Source organism: Pyxicephalus adspersus, chromosome 1, assembly GCF_032062135.1.
Source record: "Pyxicephalus adspersus chromosome 1, UCB_Pads_2.0, whole genome shotgun sequence".
NCBI classification, from domain to species: domain Eukaryota; kingdom Metazoa; phylum Chordata; class Amphibia; order Anura; family Pyxicephalidae; genus Pyxicephalus; species Pyxicephalus adspersus.
In genome coordinates, this window is record NC_092858.1 from 35,360,443 (window position 1) to 35,382,991 (window position 22,549).

Consider the following 22,549-nt stretch of genomic DNA (forward strand, 5'->3'; position numbering starts at 1 on the left):
CTCATTATCACCTGTCAGCTCATTAGATGCTATAGATCCTCCTCTGGAATGACAGCCCAGATGCACAGACAGAGGCCAGCAGATGTTCTCATTGAGGCAATGAGAAGTTAGAAAGCTAAGTGTGTCACTGACCATTTGCTGTATTTGCAGGAGGCTTTTTCATAACTGCACTTGAAAATGATATAAAAATGACACAATTCTGATACATACATTCCTAAAAGAGATTGAAAAGTACTTTTTACCATCAAAAGTAGCTCATTTACAAAGTTTCTGTTCTTTCCACTAAAAGCCGGAGCTGACCAGCTTTGATGGGCTAAGGCAGAATTGTTTTATTAATTTAAGATGCTTCTGAGAGCAATTAGAATTAGTTGCAAATGACCTTCTTTTGACCTGCTTCAGCTGCTCATGCACTCCTCACGACTTACATCCCACGCAAAAGTGATCATTAGAATGGTCGAAACCCAAAAAATTCTATTTAACTTTAAGATTCTATCAAAGTCATTAGCTGAACAGTGCATGTTACAAATTCACTGAGGCCATGTTATCTCAGCATTATCATTATAAATGTGCAACACAAAAGTCATCTAAATATCTCCCTGTTACAAGATTCTTCTCTTGGTTTTTTCTCCCAACGACCTGAAAATCTGGCTTACTTAATACAAATGGATAGGCTATGTTACATGCAAACTAACCTGTGAGGCTTAAAATTCAAGGTGGCCCTACTAGCCAATCATCCCTAAGCCTTGAACCTAATTTAATTCTGGCACCCCCCTTTCCATAATAGTGGCAGACTCTTCCAGTGTTTACCATGCTCAACCCGTGCCACAGGGCTTTTCTCCTCCAGTGTTCATTATCCTAGGACTGAAGTCTTTTCTAGTGATGGTCACATCTGCTCACTAAATCCCCATAGACTAAAATACAACTATATTCCTGTATCAGATAAGCTAGGGATACAACCCTATTCAAATCTATGGGGAGTTACTGCACAAGAATGGCCCAAACTTGAAAAGATTAAAGTTCTAGGGGAGTAATTACTAGGAGAAGCTGCCATTGTTATAGAGGGGGAAGTAAGTATGTCAGTGGAGGTTATACAATAAATTAGAATAGGAAGCAAAAAAAGGTGAACTAGTAATTGTTTTAAAGTGAAATTTTTAGCCTGTCTTTTCTGCAATAAAGAACCTACCTGCCAATGTTTACTATGTTGGTTTAGTTCCATTTTAAGATCTGAATGCACTGTTTGGTATAAGTTCTTAAAACACAAGACTTACTAAATATATTTGATTGGAGATTCCCTGTTGAAGCAAATTGTACAGGAGTTTTTTTGCCTTCTTCCGGACCAACTATGTCCATAGGGTTTAATTTATGGGATATGTTTATTTCCCTAGTGGTTGAACTTGATGGACTTTTTTTCAACCTAACCTACTATGTAACTATATTTGTATTTAAAACTCAAATAACTATTCTATGGAGACTACTGCTTTTTGTTGGCTGCCTCTTCATGCAAAATGTGCCAAATGAAGACAATCCTATTATAGTAATATTTAGGCAATCTCCTATGTTTGAAAATACCCTTCCCCCTACACACCCCCAATTTTAAGCTCCTTCTATTATAATAATCTGCTTAAACTTTAGGATGTTCACACAAGAATGGTATTAAATCCTCCTTGGTTAGAACAGCTGCAAATATATATAATTCTTGCTTAGTGAACCTTTACATTGCAACCTTAAATACAAAATTAATTTTATTTAATTCAATTTTTAATTCATTCGTATGCAATTAAAATTAAATTAATAAAAACTCTAAGATTACATTTTAAAGCAAAAATGTGTTGCCTGAGTGGTTTATTGAATTTCAGATCCCATCCGATCAATATTTGATGATGGATCCATGGATTGATTTATAACTGCAGAGAGCCCATGGAATAGTAAGAGAGCAATTTTGTCCACAGATCATTGAAGACTGTAACTCCATATGGGATTGTACACTCGGGCAAGCATGGCTCTCTCACTGCTTGTCTCAAGTTACAGGTGAGGCTCTGGATATCTCACAATCTAATTAATAAATAAGTTTTTACTTGACCAAACAGAAAACAAAATCCTGACGGCTGCTATGCCTTGTCAAGTACCATTGCATAAGTATGCATAGGCTGAATATCTGATAGGCCACAGGTAAACCCTAAAGCAGCTAAAATATATAGCTTAGACTTTAGAATTTAGCTTAAAAGACCAATAATCATTCAATCCAGTCTCATTATAAATTTAAATAATATTGATGAATAAAAATATAAGGAATAGAAAATCTCAAAACAAATGTTTTTATGGGGGTCTGATTAAATATAGCCACATCCCTGTCTTGTGGTCCCATAATAATGATATTGAAAATTTAGGCAAATCTATACTTACCTTACCTTCATGCTTCTGCAACTCTTTTCTGGGGTCATGAAAAATACCTAGAACTTGGGGAGTATATGACTCTAGGCATGTGACATTTGGACGCTCAGATACCCAGCACTAAAAGAGCGGAGAACATGAACAATTTTTATTCTCCATGTTTAGAAACCTGATCACCTCTTTTATACATTTATAAAAGCAGAAAAAGGTTTGGTTACTTGGCAATCAGGCTTCAAAAACTGTAACATATAGGTACTTTAATGCCTCCATTAACTGTAGGGTAACTGTTCACTACTACTTCTAGCTGCAATCCCAAATCTGGGTGCTGATCCCCACTTTCTAATATGCCAATTAATATTATAGTGGCAACAAATATAACCAAATGTGTAAAGTGACAAAAGATGCAGGCTGCTGTGCCAATATATGGCACATCTGTAATTCTATGGTCAGACAGTATTTTGAATGGCATGTATGTGGGGAAAGAAAGGAAACGGGAAGAAGAATGTATTTCTCCACCCACAGATATGGCAAGAATGTCAGGTAAGTGGAATCTTAATTTCCACATTATACTGAAGATTTTAACAATGTGTATTAGTTGATACAAGTTTCAGACTGTATATATTCTTCATGTATATTTGAATCCATAACTTTATATTTAGCTTTGGAGAGAGCTTAGAATGGTAAAACCTTGCTCAAGATTTTGTTTCTGTCTGTATCCCATTGGGGAGATCCATCCAAAGTACGAAAAATTCTCACTGTGTCACAAGTGTTCCCTTTGGCAGTTTTTACCTCTACCCTTGTAGTGAAAATGTTCATTCTTTTCTCACCATCCAGTTCTGGTTTTTCACAGACAGCAGCAAACAACTGACTAAGGTCGTAGCCATGTTATACTTTATCCGCGGACTGATTTTTAATACTTTTAATACACTTATAAATATTTATCTGTTAGGGTATTCCAAGCCATTGTAGTGTTCTTTTCCATTAATAATGATTGTCATCGACAGTTCTGCTGCTTGCAGAAAAAAAAAATCAATGGAAGATAATTAAAGATATCTATATATATTTATATAAAACTACTGATGGGCGCCAGACATAAATAGTATGAATCCAGAATGAACAAGTATTAACAAGAATGGCATCTCAGCAAGCATCCACTATTATTTTCCTGGCTCCCTGCAATTCCAAGAAATAAGGCACAGGTAAAGAAAGCAAAAAGTACTGTCAAAAAAATACCAAAACAAAAAAAATTAAAAGCTTTTGGACCATTTTTTGTAAAACCGACAGATGGAATACACCAGAAGAAGGAAACTAGTGTCCCAACAGCTTGTTTTTGTTTGCCACAAAAATGTATCAATTTCACAGTCGTTTTTGGCTCTTCTACCCTTGTATTTGTTTCTCATAGTGCAAATAACAATAATAGCATGCAAATTGCATTAACCAGAGCACCAAATCAAATTTTATATTACTGCTGTCAGAACAATTACAGAAGAATTCATATTCGCTGCTTATCGTTACTGTAAATTACACACTGCTCATTGCCATATTAAACAAACCCGACACATGCAGACTTCTTAATAACCTAGTCAAAAACAGCAAAATGATGTACAAAGTGTACAAACCCATATTACCCATTTAGATTTCACCTTCCAACAGTTAGGAAGAGTTGAATAAAAATGAACATGGTTTACTTGCTGTGAGCTACTATATAGTGTTGTTTGATTAATGCATTAAGCTGAAGGGTAACTGGTCCTGGATGGGTCACCATGCTGCCATGAAATCCAATCCTATTTAGTAAAGAGTGCAAGGAATAAAGTGTTAATTCTAAAGTGAACATTCCATAGTAAACCATCAGATTCTTGCAAGACCTGACTTCAGGAAAGTAAATTCTGATTGGTTGTCAAGGCTTACTGCACTTGCACATTCACATTTTGCTCCTTGCACGGCTTGAATATAATCACTTGTGTACCATTATTGGTGAGGTCCTAATGAAGACAGGTACACTGACTCCTTGTGTCTTTACAATTACAATGGGGATACAGAGGCGCAGCTGCTATAAATCTTGGTGGGGAGCCAAGGTGAGGAGGGACACGTGCAGCTGTGTCTTTTACAATAAATGCTTCTACTCCCCCGGCAGCCAGTATTAATCAGTCCCTTTGGATGGCCAAATAACTGCCAAGCCAGTTTGGCCACTCTTAATATGCCTGATTGATTTTCTTTCTGGTGGGTGGGAGTATAAATAAAAAATATTTGAGATTCTTTGTAAAAAAGCAGAATCTCTTTTTGCAGGATTTGTTTTATATCATCTGGAATGGTCTTGTCTCCCGGTCAATACATTCATCTTTCGGCTAATAAACTCTATAAGCCAGTTACGCTACATAAAGCAACTTCCTACACACAGCGCACATTACCCAGTTTTACCAATCAAACTGCCTATACTTCCAGCCAACACACAACATATGGCAGCTAATAAAGCACAACATACTGTACAATGCATTGCCAGTCCACAATGGAGGAGCCAAATATCAGCATGGGGAGCTCTCTAAAAGTATAATAAAGTACATCTGAAAGGCATGACAAGGCAGGACAGCGAGATCAATTCTATTAAAGCTGTTCATTACCGGCTCTGTCTCCTTATGATCATAAAGGCTTTTGAAGTATTCATTATGAGCTTTATTATGTCCAGTGGGAAATGTTCACATTTTTCACTTTGCCATTGTGGTCTGTCTACGAATATCCACACTTGACACAGGCACAACATTCCTTTGTACGCACAGTTCTCCCATGTGAACAATTTCCATCGGGCACAATGGATACTTTAAAAGGCTATAAAGGCATATTTACAAAGTTAAATTTTTTTCTGTCCTGTAGCTAGATTAGTGTAAAGTAGAAGTCACCTGCAAATGTGGCTTCCATGACAAATCCCAAACATAGGGAGTTTACTCGCCAAGCATTAGGGGTTATCCTTTACTTAGGGGTAGACCATTAGGCTGTGGACAGTGTAACGGTAATGTTCAGATTTGCATTTTCTTTTCTTCCTTGGTACCTAGTCTTAGTCACTGTTACTAAGTGTTGACAAGACCAATGGGTTCTCAAAGAGAACAAGAAGCAAGACCTCCAAGCCAAATCAGAGCATAAACTACCAAGGGAACTGAATGACGAGTCAAAGGGGTCACCAGGGCCACTGTCCTGAGCATGAGTTTTGAAACAGAAAGCTCCCAGTCTTGCCTCCGGTAGGACCAGAACTTATTCTGCACAAGTTCTAGGATGCGATCGGTTAGTACCAGTCCATCTCCCTCATCCTACAATCCAAAGACACAGTTGGAGAAGGGTAAAAGAAGAGATAAAAGGGAAAGCTGGTGCAAGTGAAAACAGGGGTAGGTAAAAATAAATGAAAAGAACCAAACAGCAATGAAAGAAACAGCAAGCTTCTAAGACAGAGAATTCTGTGAATGGGAAGATAAAAATAACATAGCAAGACATGACAAAAGAGCTTAGTAAAGTGATGCAGAGGCATACAATCAATAGATTCCATTACTGCTACACGCAACTGCGAAAGCGGTCGGAGGAAAAAAAAAAATAATGAAATAAAATAAAAAGGGTGGAAAAATATGTTCACTCACCCAAAATCATGACTTCAGCCTGCAGGGTCTGGCACACACAGGACTCTATTCCTCAGATCTTGTGAGGAGGGGCTGTTCCTTCCTCAGCCCCCCTTTTCTTTCAGTCAGTTCTCAAGCACTCTTGTCCCCTCTCTTCTTCCAGCAGCAATTGGAAAAGCCCTTTACCAGCACAGAGAAATGAGAGGAAATGTTAGGGCTCTGACAGATTGTGCAGCAGGCGAGCCTTGGGGGGGTGTGTTGAGCATAAAAAATGAGACTTGCGGATTTCTAGTGAGGCTTTCGGGATGGGGAGGATGATGATGCCCTAAAAACAATGGTGACAGCCCAGGCTAGCGTCCAATGGTGTCAACAGGAAAAATCCTGGAGATGCTTAGAAATCTCAGAAAGTCTTGTGTTTTTCCTATGTGAACACTGGTATGAAGGTTTAAAAAGGCAGCTGCAAGACTAAGAGATTACAGAGTTTTGGACACATGCAGAAACCAACTCCTCATCCCTTTTTGCTCAAGGAGAATAATACTGGCAGAATCCCAGAAGGGTTCACCCTAGTAGCTGCCTTTATTCAGGACACACAGGAAAACTCACAGGCGAAGCAAAGTGTCTGCGGAGATGAACTCCCTGCACAACGCCTCTGTGATCCCTCTGTTCTGCACTGTGCCAGGTGAGGGGCGGGGCTAGGTCTCACCTGGACTGGTTTCCTATTGGCTGCTTTATTTTGCCAAAGGGAGGTAAGGGTGGGGACAGTGCAAACTATAGAATTAACTATTTTGTCCACTGTTTTCTTTAGATCCTAAACACTGCACCTCCTATATATCAATAGTGGGAATACATTTTAAACACAATAATCACATTCAGCTCATTTTAAATAGCTATGGCTGCTCCAGCCTCCCATTCAGTCAGTGCAGCATTTCCCCTCCCCCAAGCGAGTCAGTGACAAGTGCCCAGAATATTAAACATAGGGGAATGATGTTCAGCATCACCGGGACCTCTACGGGCCCGGGACATGAGAGTGGCTATCACTGATTTTTCTGTGCCAACACTGACCTCACCTTCCCTGTGAGAGCTTCCTGAGCTGGGCTTCAGCTTTGCTTCTTTTGTGCTTGCTTTTCTTATGTTCTATCTGTATCTGATTAGGTACAGTCACAGATTTTACTTTCCCTGGAAATTGTTGCCATTGCAAGCCAGGATTTGAAACAGCTCAACTTTTTTTTTAGTTTTTTTTCTGGCTACATGGGGTAATTGATGGGAGGTTTTGGCACTATGGTGGCTGTAAATAGGGGAAGGGGAACCGTGACAATGTCAGAACCACAGACCCCCTCCCAAGCAGCCACCAAAGCACCACAGACCCCATTTTCTATGCAGACAATGAGACCAATGTGCCACATACGGCCCTTCCATTATGCAGACCCAGCTTTAACATACAAGTTCTGGCCATGGGTGGTGGACAAAAGATTTGAGGGTAAGATCCATCCTATAGGACAACACTCATTGGCAGCCTAGCCTGGGGGTCCCCAGTGACCTCAACACAACCTTTGCCAATCAGGGGCAGGACACTGGCTGACTTCCAAAGCACAAACAGCAAGCTAAAATCATGGATCCATTAACGGTCTCACCGAATCAAGCAACTATGACAGTTTAGAACCTCTGTCAGTTTTTTACGGTCTTTTATATCCATATTGAGGTAATTGATCACAAGGACAGGAAGTCATAGGATATCCCTCCAATAAATACAGAAATATCATCAAAAGATCATCTATCAGATATGTATTACTGTCTGCTATTTTCCATATCGAACTATTAAGTGATTTCCTGCTGAACTTTTTTTAAACAGATTTTTATGTTATTCAACAAATAATTTGAATGTTTCTTCTATAGGTGTAAGGAATCTTTCTATTATAGATTATTTAACTAAAGAAGAATTGTTAGCAGTTAATGATCCCTTACTGGCAATTATCAGGAAATCAAACATTTAGTTATAATAAATAAAGTAAAATGCTGATCCAGGCGTGTTTTAATTGCTTTCTTTGTCCTCCTTTTCCAGTTACACCCAACTCTTTTTCTGGTTTTACAAAAACAGTAAATGGGGGGACATCTGCCCATTAAATACACATACAACATTAAAAAAAATCTTGATTTTTACCCAATCTATCAAAATTTTAAAACATTTTTCTGGACTTAGGCTTTATTAATAAATAAAGGGGGTTTTCCATTTCCCTAAAACAAAATATAAAACCCCTGTTAGGTTTTTTGGTGTCCTTATTGGGATTATTTACTTCCTCTAATTATCTTTTTTTCTCACATTGCAAACAATATCCCCTTATTTCCTATTGGGTGTACAGGGCAGGAATTGAAGAGGAATCTCCCTAATAAGAAATAGTTGGCAAAACTAAACTGATATTTTTTAACTCACCGCAATGAAAAAATAAGTTTTGGCTTTACATTTTTTATGGTGGATATATGTGTTGCCTGGATAACATTCTTGCTATTAATCGTTTTTGTAGAGTGTGACACATAACAGCTTACTGAAGGACAGTGTATAAATACAAATAATATCATTGCAAGTGTATCCATCAATATAACAAGGAGAATACAATTGTACTGCAAACTCTGCCTAGTCAGCATCACATTTTTTATTTGTGGAGAATCAGCCTAAAGGATTGTGATGTGAAATGAACAGCTTTCTTAACTTCAGTCTTGCGCAGTTGTACTAGGTCTCCTGTACTGAGTTTGGTTACTATGATATCACTACATGCAGTCAGCCTCTCACAATATTCCTTAGGCTGCATACACAAGTGTCGTTGGAAAGGATCTTTCATGAATGCATGATGCTTGAACAAGTGTTGTACAAACAGAGCCATTCTGCTCTATGAAGAAGGCGAGGGGGGGGGATCAATGGAGCGGCACCCTGTTGTGCTCTCTCCTCCGATGTTCATCATCCATCGTCTGTGGATCCGTCAGATCGGTCGTTCAAATGTTGGACGCCAAGCACTGTACACATGCAAGACTCTCATCTGATATCAGCCCTGTGAAGATTATTCAACGAGAACCATTGCACAAGTGTACGTAGCCTTAGACTCAGCATCAAGTCCACCTCATTCCATGGGTAATGGACATCCTGTGTCATCTAGACCATTCCTGTCCTACCTTCATAGCCACACACAGAGCCAGATGCCAGGGATAATGTAACTCCTGCACACGCACAGGCGTAAGTATGTGCCATAGAGCAAAATGTTAGCAACAGTAAACTTTAAGCTTTAAAAACTCTGCAAAGGCACTGAAAAAATATATAGAGCAGATGCGGCTTACCAGAGACAGGCCTTTAGATAATCCTGTTTTCCAGTGATCTGTGACCATGCATTTCAGTTATAAGGTATTTCACTCTTAATAGTGATTAGAACATAGACTGGAGCAATGCTGGAGATTTAGCAATCATAGTCAATTGCTTCAGAGTGGCTTTCCTGTGACTGATTTCCAAAAATGTTTAGAACAGCTTCTGTTGGGATTTTTTTTTTATGTTTTTCGTCCCAATTGCAAAAATTCTAATTCTTTTAAATACTGATGACCATTGTCCCCCAAGAAAGAAAATAAGTGACAAAATGTTATGCTTGTGCCCAGAACAAGAGGTAAGGGGGAAATAATCCAATGGGGACACCTGTTCCAAAAACAACTTTCTGTGATGGCAATGTCCCACACTTTGAGAGAATTCCCCCAACTTGGATAGGAAATGGAGGGGTACAGGCTGCATATACCTTAAGGCACAACTAAACCAACTTTCTGTCACTCCTTCCACAGTGCTGACATCTTAACCTGGTCCTTTTCTAGGTCCAAGATCTTTAGCCATGTTGGCTGGTCAGATCAATCATCATTCAATCCCGGTAGCCAGGTATGCCAAAATCATACACTGATCTGCACAGCTCGCTGTACATTCTACAAAAGATTGCAAAGAGAAAGTTATGTCTGTGTTATTGCAGAAGAGACATCGCCTGTTCTTTCCGCAGTAAAGTACCTGCCTTTTTTAGATTTTCAGGTTCAGGTCCACAATAAAGCCAGTGGATCATCTTAACAGCTTATCAGTTAGTGTATTCAGCAGTGGCAGCCTCCACATATCTTCCAGGACAGAATGACTTTATGCTGCTGCTACAGAATTGTCCAGGTAAACTGGGAGCAGTAAAAAAGCCATCATGTGTAATAGGTGAACTATTACAATTTTTTGGTGTACAAAACCATACTGAACCTTACTTTCTGCAGTTGCTTTTCTGGAAATTCCCAGGTCTGGGTTTGTGTTTCCTATGTCTCTATTCCTGGTCAATGCACCACTGCCTCCATTTCTTGCTTGTGGATATTTACTCTTATACCTGGTGAGTTCGTACAATATGTGCCCAAACCAGGTCACCTTCTCAGTGCAGTTGCTGCAATAGTATTCCATCACTGTCATTTCTGACTGTCATCTATTCTATGAGCTGTCTTACCACAATATATCTGGCCAAATTGTGTGGGGCATAGCTGGTATGTCTGGGGGCCAGCTTGTATGTCCACGGGGGCCTTGTGTGTATGTCTGGTTTGGATATCTGGGGTCCAACTGGTATGTCTGTGCCACCTTCTTGCCACTGTCTATTTCTTCCTGAGAATAGAATGACTTTTATTTTTGACCACATCGTGTGCAATATATTCTTGGCTAATATTTATATTTATGGCATACAAAATGTGACAGGTGTACATGGTATGAAATGTTTTGTAAGCAGCTTGAACAATTATATTTACTGCATGCGTCCATTATTAATACATTCATTCTTGTATTAAAAATCATTAAAAGTATGCAAAGTGTTTGTGCATGTCTCTAATTTTGTCTTTAAATTGGCTTCCAATATCCTATATGGAACTCAAACTGGAAGGTGGAGGGTCAGCATTAGGAAGCAGTCAGGCTCTGCTGCACTCCATGTGTATGGACAGATAACATGTTTGAGTAAGTAGAAGGATTAGCCCATCGGAGTGCTGCTCCTTCATTTCTTTATCAGCAAGCTAGTCCTGCCAATCTGACCAAATTGCATTTCCACTTCAATGGAGGTCCAACACCTGGACAGAAACTATCATCATGCTCAACTGCACTCCATACCATCCCCATATGAACTAATGGGGGAGGCTGGGAATCATTTATTCCAATTGTTTGCATTTTTCATAATGCAAATCGAGACAGATTTTTTTTTATAGCAGGTGGAAGAGTTAGAACCTCTGTTGGATTATTATTGGTGTCCCCATTAAAAGCTTCTCCTTTTTGGTCCATATTTCAGCACATTAGAAAGGGGACAAGTCCATACAGCTCCCAAATTCCTCCATCACAGCAGTAATGTCACAACATAAAAAATTAATAGAGAAACAAGCTGTTGCAAGATACTAGACTTCTGGTCTTTTTTTATTACTATTTTATTTATTAGAGACAACAGAAATATGGGTTTCCTTTTTAAACAGTAGAAGAGAATGCTACCTGCCTGGCTGTTATATCTATCTAGTTGCTTCAGTCATTTTGAAGACACTGACCTTAAAAAGGTATTCAGTTAACCTTCTATAGCCCAGATTGTACCTAGCACCGACATACTCCAAAGAGTCCATATTCATGTCACTATGTGTTCAGACTGATGGTAAAGTTGTGTGGGTAGGCCATTTAACCTGCCAGTATGTTTTTGGGTTGTGGAAGTAAACTGGAATGCCTGGAGAAACCCATTGCAAACACAGGGAGAATGTTCAAACTCCATGCAGATAGTTTCCTGACAGATATCCAAACCTTAGACCCTTGTTTAATTCTGAACTCCAAACAAAAAGCTGAGGACACTGATAAAATAAATATTTAGAGACGATTGCAAATGCCACTGAAACTACACTTCTATCAATCCATCCTGAGATTAACAATGCCACACAGCACAGCCCTGTCTGACCTGTTTTTCTCTGCTATAGTTATGTAACACTATCAGGTCTTGTCTCTCCCCCAGTCTGTGACTGGACAGTGAAAAAAAAAGCAGAACAATGCTGTGCTTGTCTCTTCGCTCTCTTCTAATAAACATGGCTCTTTTACTATTATTGTGTATTTTTTATAGCGCCAAAATATTATGCAACACTGTACAGAGTCCACACTAACTAACTATCTGTTGGTGTCACCAGGATTCTAAGAAACACAGCTGCCAGGAACACTTTCCAAGGGCAGGAGGGGTCTGATCAGAACCTCGCATTGCCAGGCAATAGTATGACCAGTGGGCTCAGCTGCTGTATGCTCATACTAAACATAAACATCATCTGTGCTCTATATATCTATCTAAGGCAGCAGAAATAATGGATTCTCTTGGTAATTAAAGTTCTTCTGAAGTTAATTCTGTCATTATTAAAACAAATTTATTCTATTTTACACACTGCAGACCTGTCCCTTCATATGGTTCCTTCTGTGTCACATTCAAGCCTGATAATGCTGGCCATCTGCATTTTGTGTAATGCATACCTATGACAAACCTAAAATACAAACCTATGATGTGGTGACAGACGTTTTACTCTGCTTCTGCAGCCAGGATTTCACAGATTTCGGATTAGGGAAGAGTTAAAAAACAATCTGTCAGATTTTGATTTCTGTCTGTGCTTGTTGGTGAGAATTCCCCTCAGTTCCTGGAGAAGGGCAATAACTTATGGCAGCAAAAGAGCAATCATCCGTCCAAGTTGTTTAAATAACCTAAGATTCAATCTGGATAAAACACATACCAAGACGTTTTGCAATTTATATGCTTGTTGTTCCATATTTCTATGACATTTGTAGAAGTCATGAATTGTGGCTCTATATAATGCTGAATACTGCACAGATGAAATAAGAATATATATGGGTTGATTTATTACATTTATTGTGTCCTACGTTCTGTACAAATGTCAGATATACGTCAGATAACTGACACTGGAAACATTATTTTGTGATCGTTTACTGTGACAGATGAATGAACGAGCGCTGTACATGCACCGCTGTTCTGTTCTATGGAGAGAGGAGGACAAGGGAGCAGTACAGTGGTCCTAACTGATAGTTATTCATCAATACACCGCAAGTCCCTATGGTCCTTCCATCTCTCAGTCTGTGTATTTAAACCTACAAGAATGGGATCCCCAGGTTATCAATCCACTTACCTGAAAAAAGGTTGGTGTACATTTCAAACTGAACAAAGTATGCACTAGGAATCTAATCATCAATCATGATCAAATCTGTACATTTTTAAATGAATGATCATGATATTCCTGTTTTCTGACGGGCATGTATTGTAGTGAAAAACACATTATATGTTATACAGCCAAGCTGCAGCACGCTGTGAATGGAATCTGGAATATGAGTTTCCAAGGCCTTTGTCTGAAGAACTTGGATCTCGACAGCAGATTGTTGATAGGGCCTGTTTGTTCTATGACTGCGGAAGGAGGGAATGTTTAGATTTCATACACTACAACATTGGTAGTGACTGTGTTTGACATTTTTCACTGCTGAATGATAATATAGCAGATTACTGCTTCTGAATTTTCTAGAATACTTATTTGGGGATTGTCATATAGCAGAAATTTACAATACAGTATATTTATATCCACAGCCAGCATTGTCAAGTCATTTATACAAGGAACAATACATCAAAAGGAAATGCTAATATAAAATTGTTACAGACTTAGCAATTCAAACAAAGCCTTTAAAACGGAATTAAACTCTGATTCACAAAATATGCTGAGAGGCAGACTTTTCATAAGACAGAACAGGCTATGAGGTCTCTTCTGTCAATGAGCTTTCTATTGGGCTGAAAGCATTATAATATTTTATTTCTGTATATGAGCCATGTATGCACAGTTTGGTGTATAGTCTCAGCACAATTCTGCATTAGGAGCTTCAAGTTACATCATCCTGATCCGCCCAATGAAGTACAATGAAGGCCAAAGATACCAAACCCAGAAGAAGACCTGAAGAAGATGTCAACTTCAACAACGGAATGAAGAACACTTTGCCCATGGCATCACTGGAGGTGGACCCTTTAGTAGGTAAGTTGGCCACAATGCTGTGCATTGTAAGATTACACTTTAATGAAAAAATTATATAAACAGGTAGCCGTCACTGGGAGTTGTCAAAACCATAAGTCGAGATATGTAATATCTTGCCTCCAAACGTCAAGCTTGGCCTTTCCATCCCCTACCTCCCATGCTTTCCTTTCCTTCTGATGTGTTCTCTCTGACCATTAGGGAGGATTTAAATTGGAAATTGGAAGTTTCCTCTTATTTGTTTGTACTCATTGATCATATTCCTTTAATGTTTTACCCCTGAACCTTTTCGGGCATGACGTTAGAGTTAATTCATCATAGACAGCCAACTATTCATGAGCATGTCATTCTACATTACAGAAATGACTGTGAACAGAAAGGTAAGTTTGTTTTATTGCAGAAGGTACATGGGTGGTTCATTCTGCAAAATACAACCTTCTTGCTCACAATTTATTATTTATTTATGTATAATCCTGCTTTAGGAAGCCCATAACAACAGGTTTTGATGGGCAAATGAGGGGCAGTTTGAAACCTGTTAGACACTTCTGAGATCTTTCAGAATTTAGTGACAGGCGCTGTTGACCTGTTTCAGCTGCTTTCTCATAGACTTGTATAGTAAGAGATGTGCACAATATGCCTATACAGTGTTAAAATAATAAACATTTAATATTTTGAAATACTAGTGTATGGTTTCCTCCAGTGAGAGTGCATATAGCAGCTAACAGGACTAGGCAAGGAAAGCAGCTAATAGCTCTCTGCTAGTAAATCTTTTTAAAGAAGATGTTTTCCCAAGTTAGGGATCGGATGTTTCCAAGGTGGGGATGGGATGGAATTTTCCCAATGTGGGGAAGGGATGTTCCCAAGGTGGAGACAGGTGCCATTACTCAATACATCCTCTCTCAAAGTGGAGACCTATAATTTCAGTTTGCAGGACTTGGTTGAATACATAACTAGATATCCTTCTCACCGTAGCCTGAACTCCCAATGCAGGGAGAGAATTGTTTTTCTAATCCCTCCTGATTTAACAGAAGAATCAGAGGAAACTGAAGATAAAGGTTATATAAGAAATTAGGAAGGGGAAAGCTAAGGGGACGTCAGTGGATACAGATCTTGATGTGGAAACATTTGTGTATATTCAAGACTCCATATTTAGAAGCTCAGAGTAAAAAAACAGCCACTGGCCATGTCTAGTGAGGGCAAAACTCATATATGGAGCAGTTATTTTTCAGAGGAGGGCAAATCAGACAAGTCTGTTACATAGGCATAACTATTAATGATATACTAAGCAAAGAATCTTTACTGAATGCAGGATAGCAAGGGAGGGTTACAGATGCCACAGGGTTAAGGGCCCAAACATACTTAAGCTGCATCCTTTACTACCAAAGACAAAGAGAACCTCAATTTACAGGTTTTATCCTTAACATGTTCTGGCACTCCTAGCATGTGCTGACCAGGCTTTTGTCATGTGTTGTGACCATTTGTCATGTGTTGTGACCATTGCAGTACCCTAACAACCTCAGGCTTAGGAAAACGGCCTTCTTATTCTGAAAGTTTAAAGCTGCAGCACTAATTCTGATAATTGTCTTTCCTCCTAAGCTTTTGCCCCTGCACCTACCAAGAGCACTTCCCAATGCCCAATGGGGTCATAGGAATCAATGACAACCAAGGCTCTCAAATATTGTCTTTTCTTTTGGCCATGCATGCCAATGACATTCAGCAAAAGGGGAACTCTGGACCAAAAAGATTCATACTTGAACACATATTGCAAGTATTTATTACTTTGGTGCAAAAGGTTGCAAAACAATGGATCCTAATGTCAAATGCCACACTACAGCAACAATAACCACAAGCTTGTATATAATTAAATTTTTGGTCTGAATTGTATAGAAACTTCCAGATTGGAGACTGATTATTTGAAGACTACAAATCAAACCACAGTATTCATGTGTCTATGCCATGTTGGGTCATCTAGGGTGGATATAGTGAGATAAAATGCCGATATCTTTCCTGTAACAAGAGCTTTGTGAGTCAAACACATACACAAAAACATCTAAGGCGTGGTGCAAGTAATTTGATAAAGACAGAAACAGATTACTTTTTAGGTGCTGCCTGGCAAAATGACTCATTCTTGATAACTGTATCTAAGTAACTCTGGAAAAAAGAAAACTGCACGTGTTTGGAATTTTAAGATTTTGCCACATTTTTACAGTAGTTCAGCTAGTTTGACACCCAATGTACACCCAACAGAACAACGCTGGCTGAGTAAATCATTTACATTAAAATGTACCTGTTATCTCTGCAATGAGGAGTCAGCCATTTTTGTTGTCTGAGGATGTAAATAACTATTGATAACACAGGAGCACAGAACTGAATCTATAGAAATCCAGAGAAAGAATACTTGAAAATACTTGAATAGTTGAAAACGATGTTAACAATTATTTTTTCTAATGGCACATGTCAGAATAATCAATAGATATGCAGATATAGGCACCTCTGAAAGTTATATATGAGCGCCCCCCAACTCTTTTGACTGGTCATTTAATATGAAAAGTGGTCTTATTGACCAATGGAGGGTGAAAGGGAAAGAGGCTTGTCCTCGCTTTTGTAAGAAAAAATTAAATATTTCTACCATAAGATTTAAAGGTCTATTTATAAAGCAGAGCATTTGACGTTCGCCGAAACATTCTCTGGAGAAGGCAGTCACTGTTTTCAATTGCAATGACTGAATTTCCACTGGAGAATGTTATAGTGAATGTTGGATCCCCTGCTTTATAAATAGACCCCTTAATTCGTATCTGAAAATTAAAACAGTCAACCAAACTTAGGCATTGCTTGTAGCACCTTAGCAATGATTAAAAGCCCACAACCTTGCAACTTTTTAACCATTTTTATGTGTTTCAATACCAGTAAGGGGGCTTGGCATTTCCTTGTTGTTGATGTTGTTTTCTAAGCAGTGAAATGCTCATAACAGCTTTGATGAATAACCTAAATCCATCCAAGTGAATGTGAAGTCCAAGTAAAGACTAATTAGTGCTTCCTTTCTGTTTCTATTATCTTTAGGCACCGCCTAGATCTTTAGTAAAGTAATTACCTGCATGGTTATCTACAAGATGTAGCAGTGGCACATGAGTCTACATGTATATGCCATGCCTCTCTCCCAGGGGTGTAGTGGGGCAGGCACACGTGAACACGTCGTGCCCTCACAAGGATGCGTTTGCATGCTCGCCATGCATTGCCTTCACTATTACCGTGCCCCCTCTTATTTTTTTACAACTACACCCCTATCTCTCTCTGAGCTCTCAGTAGTCCAGCCCATACCCATTGGAGCATAACTGGAAAGAAGGTGAACAATGCAGAACCCTGAAAGAAGAAGCTGCATGTAGTCTGTAGCTTCCACTTTTCTCAATCTCATCATTTAAATAATTGCTCTGTAATTATGGGGAAATTGAGAAGTGAAAGAATTCTGCAGCATGGTCTCAAGTGTCCTTTTCTAGTGAAGTTTTAGAAACAAAGGAAAGGTTGGTTTTCTTCCTACAAGAAACACCTCAAATTGCTCTTTACTCCATTTAATAAATGTGCAAATGAAGATGCTGAAATTCTCCCAACATTTCAAATAATGACTACTAATGGGTCAAAAATCTATCAACATGATTCTATAAAATACGCATTTTATGTGTTCTGCTCAAGGTCCACTCAAAGCAGCAAATTCTATATTTGGTTGTAACTGAATACGAGTATAGTGCAGGGGTTAAATCTGCAGTATTTCTTCACTGGAGACTGTGGTTTTGCTGTTCTGTATGAGTCAAGGTGACCCTACCACTGCAGTATTATTAATCCCTTCACTGCTGAGGGAGCTACAAAGCAGGACGACCCTACAACCAAGCAATGAGGCAAAAAAGGATTTGCAAGGAATAAGTCAGACAAGGGCCATTTGGTTGACATTGCATAAACCTTGATAACTTTTATATGATTAATAGTCTTGTCTAGTCTTGTACCTAGCTTTCATTAGTTCTGCCTTTCATGCTGTGACATAGAACCATATCTTTTTTGTTTTCTTTCTGGAGTACTTTCCCTTTTGGAACTTTATTTATATTATTTGCTGAATTCTTACACTTGATGCAATTATTTTTATAATATACTGCTGTAAAAGAACACCTATGATCAACTAGAACACAAGATACAGTATATTCCAAGACAAAATCATAACTGAAGCACCAAATAAACACACACCAGAACCCGTAAAGGCTTTAAAAAATTCTCAAAATCCCAATAATATAATAAGACAGTCCATATATCTATATATAAATTATACCAAAATAGCAGTAAATACTATTAATCCACTGAGGTGTGAGATCACACAATATAACATACATTATAGAACTACCTTAACATGTATTCAGTAAGAGCACCATACTAAGCAAACCAATCAGAAAATATTAGCGTGAAAACTAAATTTATAAAACACATAAAAGTGTATAAAAAACAAGTGAATAATTAAAAAGCTTCACATGTAAAGCTCAATGCTATTTCCTTGGAAGCTGTAACCCCCAATAATGGGTATTTCTTTGGAAGCTGTAACCCCCAATAATGGGTGCCGTTGCAGATCAGTGACAGTTGTAAAGACCACTCAAAACAAAAATGTGTAGCAAAATAAAAGTGGAAATGAGGTGATAGGGCCTTAACATGATGTCAGAGGGGCTAACGAGTCTAAAGAGAAGAAACCTAAACCTTAGAGAAGGGACTAATAAGTCAGGTACTTAAAAATGACCCATAATATTGTGCACAATAATTAAAGCTTTTGTAAATACTCATGTCAAATTCCAAATAAAAAGTATGAATAAATAATAGCAGCAATAATTATAAACAGCAGTATCCTCTTTTTTTCATAATCAGCCTATTGAATTCCCTGTGTTTGTACCCATGTAGTAGCTATACAGAGCAGTTTGCAACCTTCCATGCAGTATTATACAAAGTAAAATGTGTTTTGTGGCACAGGTTTCCAGACACCAAAAGCACACGAGACATGATAGATTAAAAAGCTTTATATGGTAATACATGTACACAGTCCCAAATTAATACTCCACCAAATTAGGAAAAAAATGCAATTGTCAGGTTTTATAGGCATCTATTTCTAGGTCCAACTATTAACTTTACACATTTACAACATTTTGTCTAATAAAATAATTGGTGGCTAGATTTGCATTACCACAGCGAACCCACACACTGTTACTGGGTAGTGGCAGAACAAAGAGTTATGAAGATTTCAAACAGAAATTATATATGGTTGTGGGTTTATGATTTTATCAGAAAGAGAGGAATTCTTGCTGTAATGTATTTGTGATTTATAACATCATGTCTGCACATATATAGTTCTAGGAATTCACCCAATGGTCCTTCATGGGTCGTCGCAGCAGCCCTTCTCACATAGGATATAAGTCTTACCCAGCCTTTCTCAACTTTTTCACCCGTGTCGGTCCCTTATAAAGGAGAAAACCCTGCTATAATCAATTAATGGCAAACTGCTATTTGCCATGCTTGCCAGTGGAAAGAATGTCCCCCATACATTAGGGATTGGTCCTCCCTTCCTTCTGTGTCACTGTCTGTATCTGTCATTTGCAAACCCTATTTAATGTACAGCACTGCATAATATGTTGGCCCTATAAAAATCCTGCTTATTATTAATAATAATAATAATAATAATAATAATAATATTAATTATAATGATTGGATTGCCACCTTTTCGGAGATCTAAAAAGGTTTCATGCGGCTGGCTATGCCAAGCTGTATTGGCCCCAGGACTAGGTAGGTACCACCTTACCTGAGGTCAACCACAGTTCTGGAGGAACCTTACTTGGAATGGCTGGTATAACCAATGACTCCACATACAACTAATTTCTAGCCTTGCAGGTGCTTTATATATTGTCCCATCTGCTGCTGCTTAAATTGCCAAGTGAGTGCACCAAGCCACCACGTAACACTAGCCACTGCCAGCCCTGCTTAGTGATTACTGTCTGTGCTGTCTGCCACCTAAGGTAACAGACAGATTCACACAACAACAGAATACTTCTCTATTCATCTTCTATTGTATTGCTGGCCACAGTACTGCTTCCCTTCTACATGGGTACTGCAAGAGACATAGGGCTTGTTAGCAGGCATCCGTATGAAAAATATTACATTTAAGAAACATATAGAATTTTAAAAAATACTTGAAAAAGGAAAAATAATACTTGGTTTTCCTATATTCCAATATTTTGGATCTAAATCTTTCCACTATAAAATAGCAGAGAAAGTGGTTAAGAAAATAAATGGTAAAAAAATAAAACAATGTATATAATTTAGTAAGTTACAAGACAAAACCTACAGGCAGGATTGTAGGTAGACTAAATAATCGGTATAGTACTAGCACAGTACTAACAGTGTTATCTACAACACACTTCTTGTATTAGTACTATGCAGCTAAACGTGTGTCCTCGAGTTACTCAAGATATTACAATGGCCTATGTCCCCTCCCAACAGGAATGGGTGTTACATTGAACTCACTCATTGCATTTACTCCCAGTAATGTTTTCTTTCAAACTACCTGCTGTGATACGCTAAGCAAACAGCAACTATATAGTGAAAACATCACAGGCTTGCAGAAAACCTCAAGTGCACTTACTGAGTATCTGTCTGAGTGAATGTAAGGGAAACTTTCATCTACAACAAAGAGGTCTGGTCTGCATGGTATGTGCATTTCACTTATGTTCAAACATTTTAATATTTGTTTTTGCTATCTCAAAAATTTCCTGTTTAACTTCCCATGGGCAAAACGAACAGCATGCAGTGTTGTGGTATGCAATGACCAATACCAACCCATCTCATTCATCACGCTGTAATCACATTAAAAATTGGAAACCAACATTTTGCAGGAAGAGGGAAGCCAAAAGACATGCAGAGCTGCTAAAGTCAAGGTGTTTCTGCTGTAAACCTTTTTATGATGAATTGCTCTACAGTTCCTGCAGCTACAGAGGTCAGTGAGGACCTTTAAAGCAAACGTGTATTTTGCCCATAAATAAAAATGCCATATATTTATTATTATTATTTTATATTGCAGCTTACCATTACTGGGATGTGGTGGCTACATTAGTTTTTTGTTTTTTTCATGTACAAAATAATACTGTTGACCTTACCAGAAATGCGGTGCTCTTGCAGTGTTCCGTGAATCAAACTAAAATGTTAAAACATAGTATCTTTCCTACAAGCCCCCCTGTCCCTCATTTAGGAGATATGAGGAGTAAATTTTATGTGTTTTGTACACATCCTAGATGACAAAGCATCTCTTTTGTAGGTACAGTGTTGTGAAGGGTGTATATTTTATACAGCCACCACAATAAAGAACTGGTAAAAATAAAATATAATACATCACATACTATGTCTCTTCTGCAATAAAACCAACGTATCTGCCTGTGTACAATATTCTCCATAATCTACACAGAGCAATACAGGCACTGCTCGGTACAAAATCCAAGCATATGGACAGGGGGTGTCATACCAGCCTGACCAATGAAGATGACCAAAGATCCCAAGCATCACAATTAGAGGAATTCAAAAAAGGTCCCAAATTTGTAAGAGAATGCCTGCTATACCATGTGTCAACTTGTATTGTGTTATGTCCAGCCCAATGACCACAGAAGATGCATGTAACCCTTTTGGCAGCACACCTCACTGAAATGCATACACTGTGCTGCAGCAAGTTTCAGTTGGGAGGTCCATTGCTGTGTAATAAAGTAACATGCATTGCTGAAACCCAACAGTGAGCATGAGACCTAAACAGCTAAAAACACCTGATACAAATATGTGAGTTGATGTCTAAGTCATGAATTTGCTTATCAAACAGCAATTTTCTGGTGTCACAGCCTCTGTGGATTCATTTTTCCACTATTGCATTAGATTGTCAAAGTAGTAAGCAGGTACGCTGTACACCTATTATGTTATCTTCTGTAAAAAACATCCCTGGAGGCTTGTGATGACAGGAAGGAGTATGGATGGATTAAGAGGTTTGATAATACAACTGGTGCAAGAATGTTCATTTAGCCTGCACCATTGTAAGAACAGTCACCTGAGGGGGTCATTCATGACGTTGTGATAGATGTTAGCTATTAAGTTCCATTTAACCGCTAGCTCGGTTTATTCAAAATCTCTTTTAAAATCTGCAGCTTGAACATTGATACTGAATAACAAGTAAATGTATATAATAGATCATTACCAGCAGAAGAAAACTATTTAGTATGTGGGAATTAAAGTTACAAAACAGAAAAAAATTACCATTTAAATTGTACCTGAGGCTTTCTGTGGCATTTAAATCAGTTTGCTTCATCAGATACCAGGCACCTATCGGGCCTGTTGTGCATATTTTATTTTTCCAGAGTGCCCCACAGCCAAATAGTAAACCTATGAAGAAGGGAGTTCTTAACTTTGTGTAAGTTCTGATTTGTACACTACTTTGTAAAAGTAGTGATTTGCACTACCGT

At 38.4% G+C, this 22,549-nt stretch overlaps 1 protein-coding gene across 1 annotated transcript in view; it reads right to left on the reverse strand.

Moving 5' to 3' along the window:
- The window catches only part of ZNF385A (zinc finger protein 385A), a gene marked incomplete in the record, with an annotated part of 148,473 nt that extends 141,887 nt beyond the window's left edge, over nt 1–6,586 (reverse strand). The window contains 1 exon segment of the mRNA XM_072406335.1: nt 6,012–6,586. Within this exon segment, the coding sequence (XP_072262436.1) occupies nt 6,012–6,021 (10 nt within the window).
- Nucleotides 6,587–22,549: the final 15,963 nt, after the last annotated feature.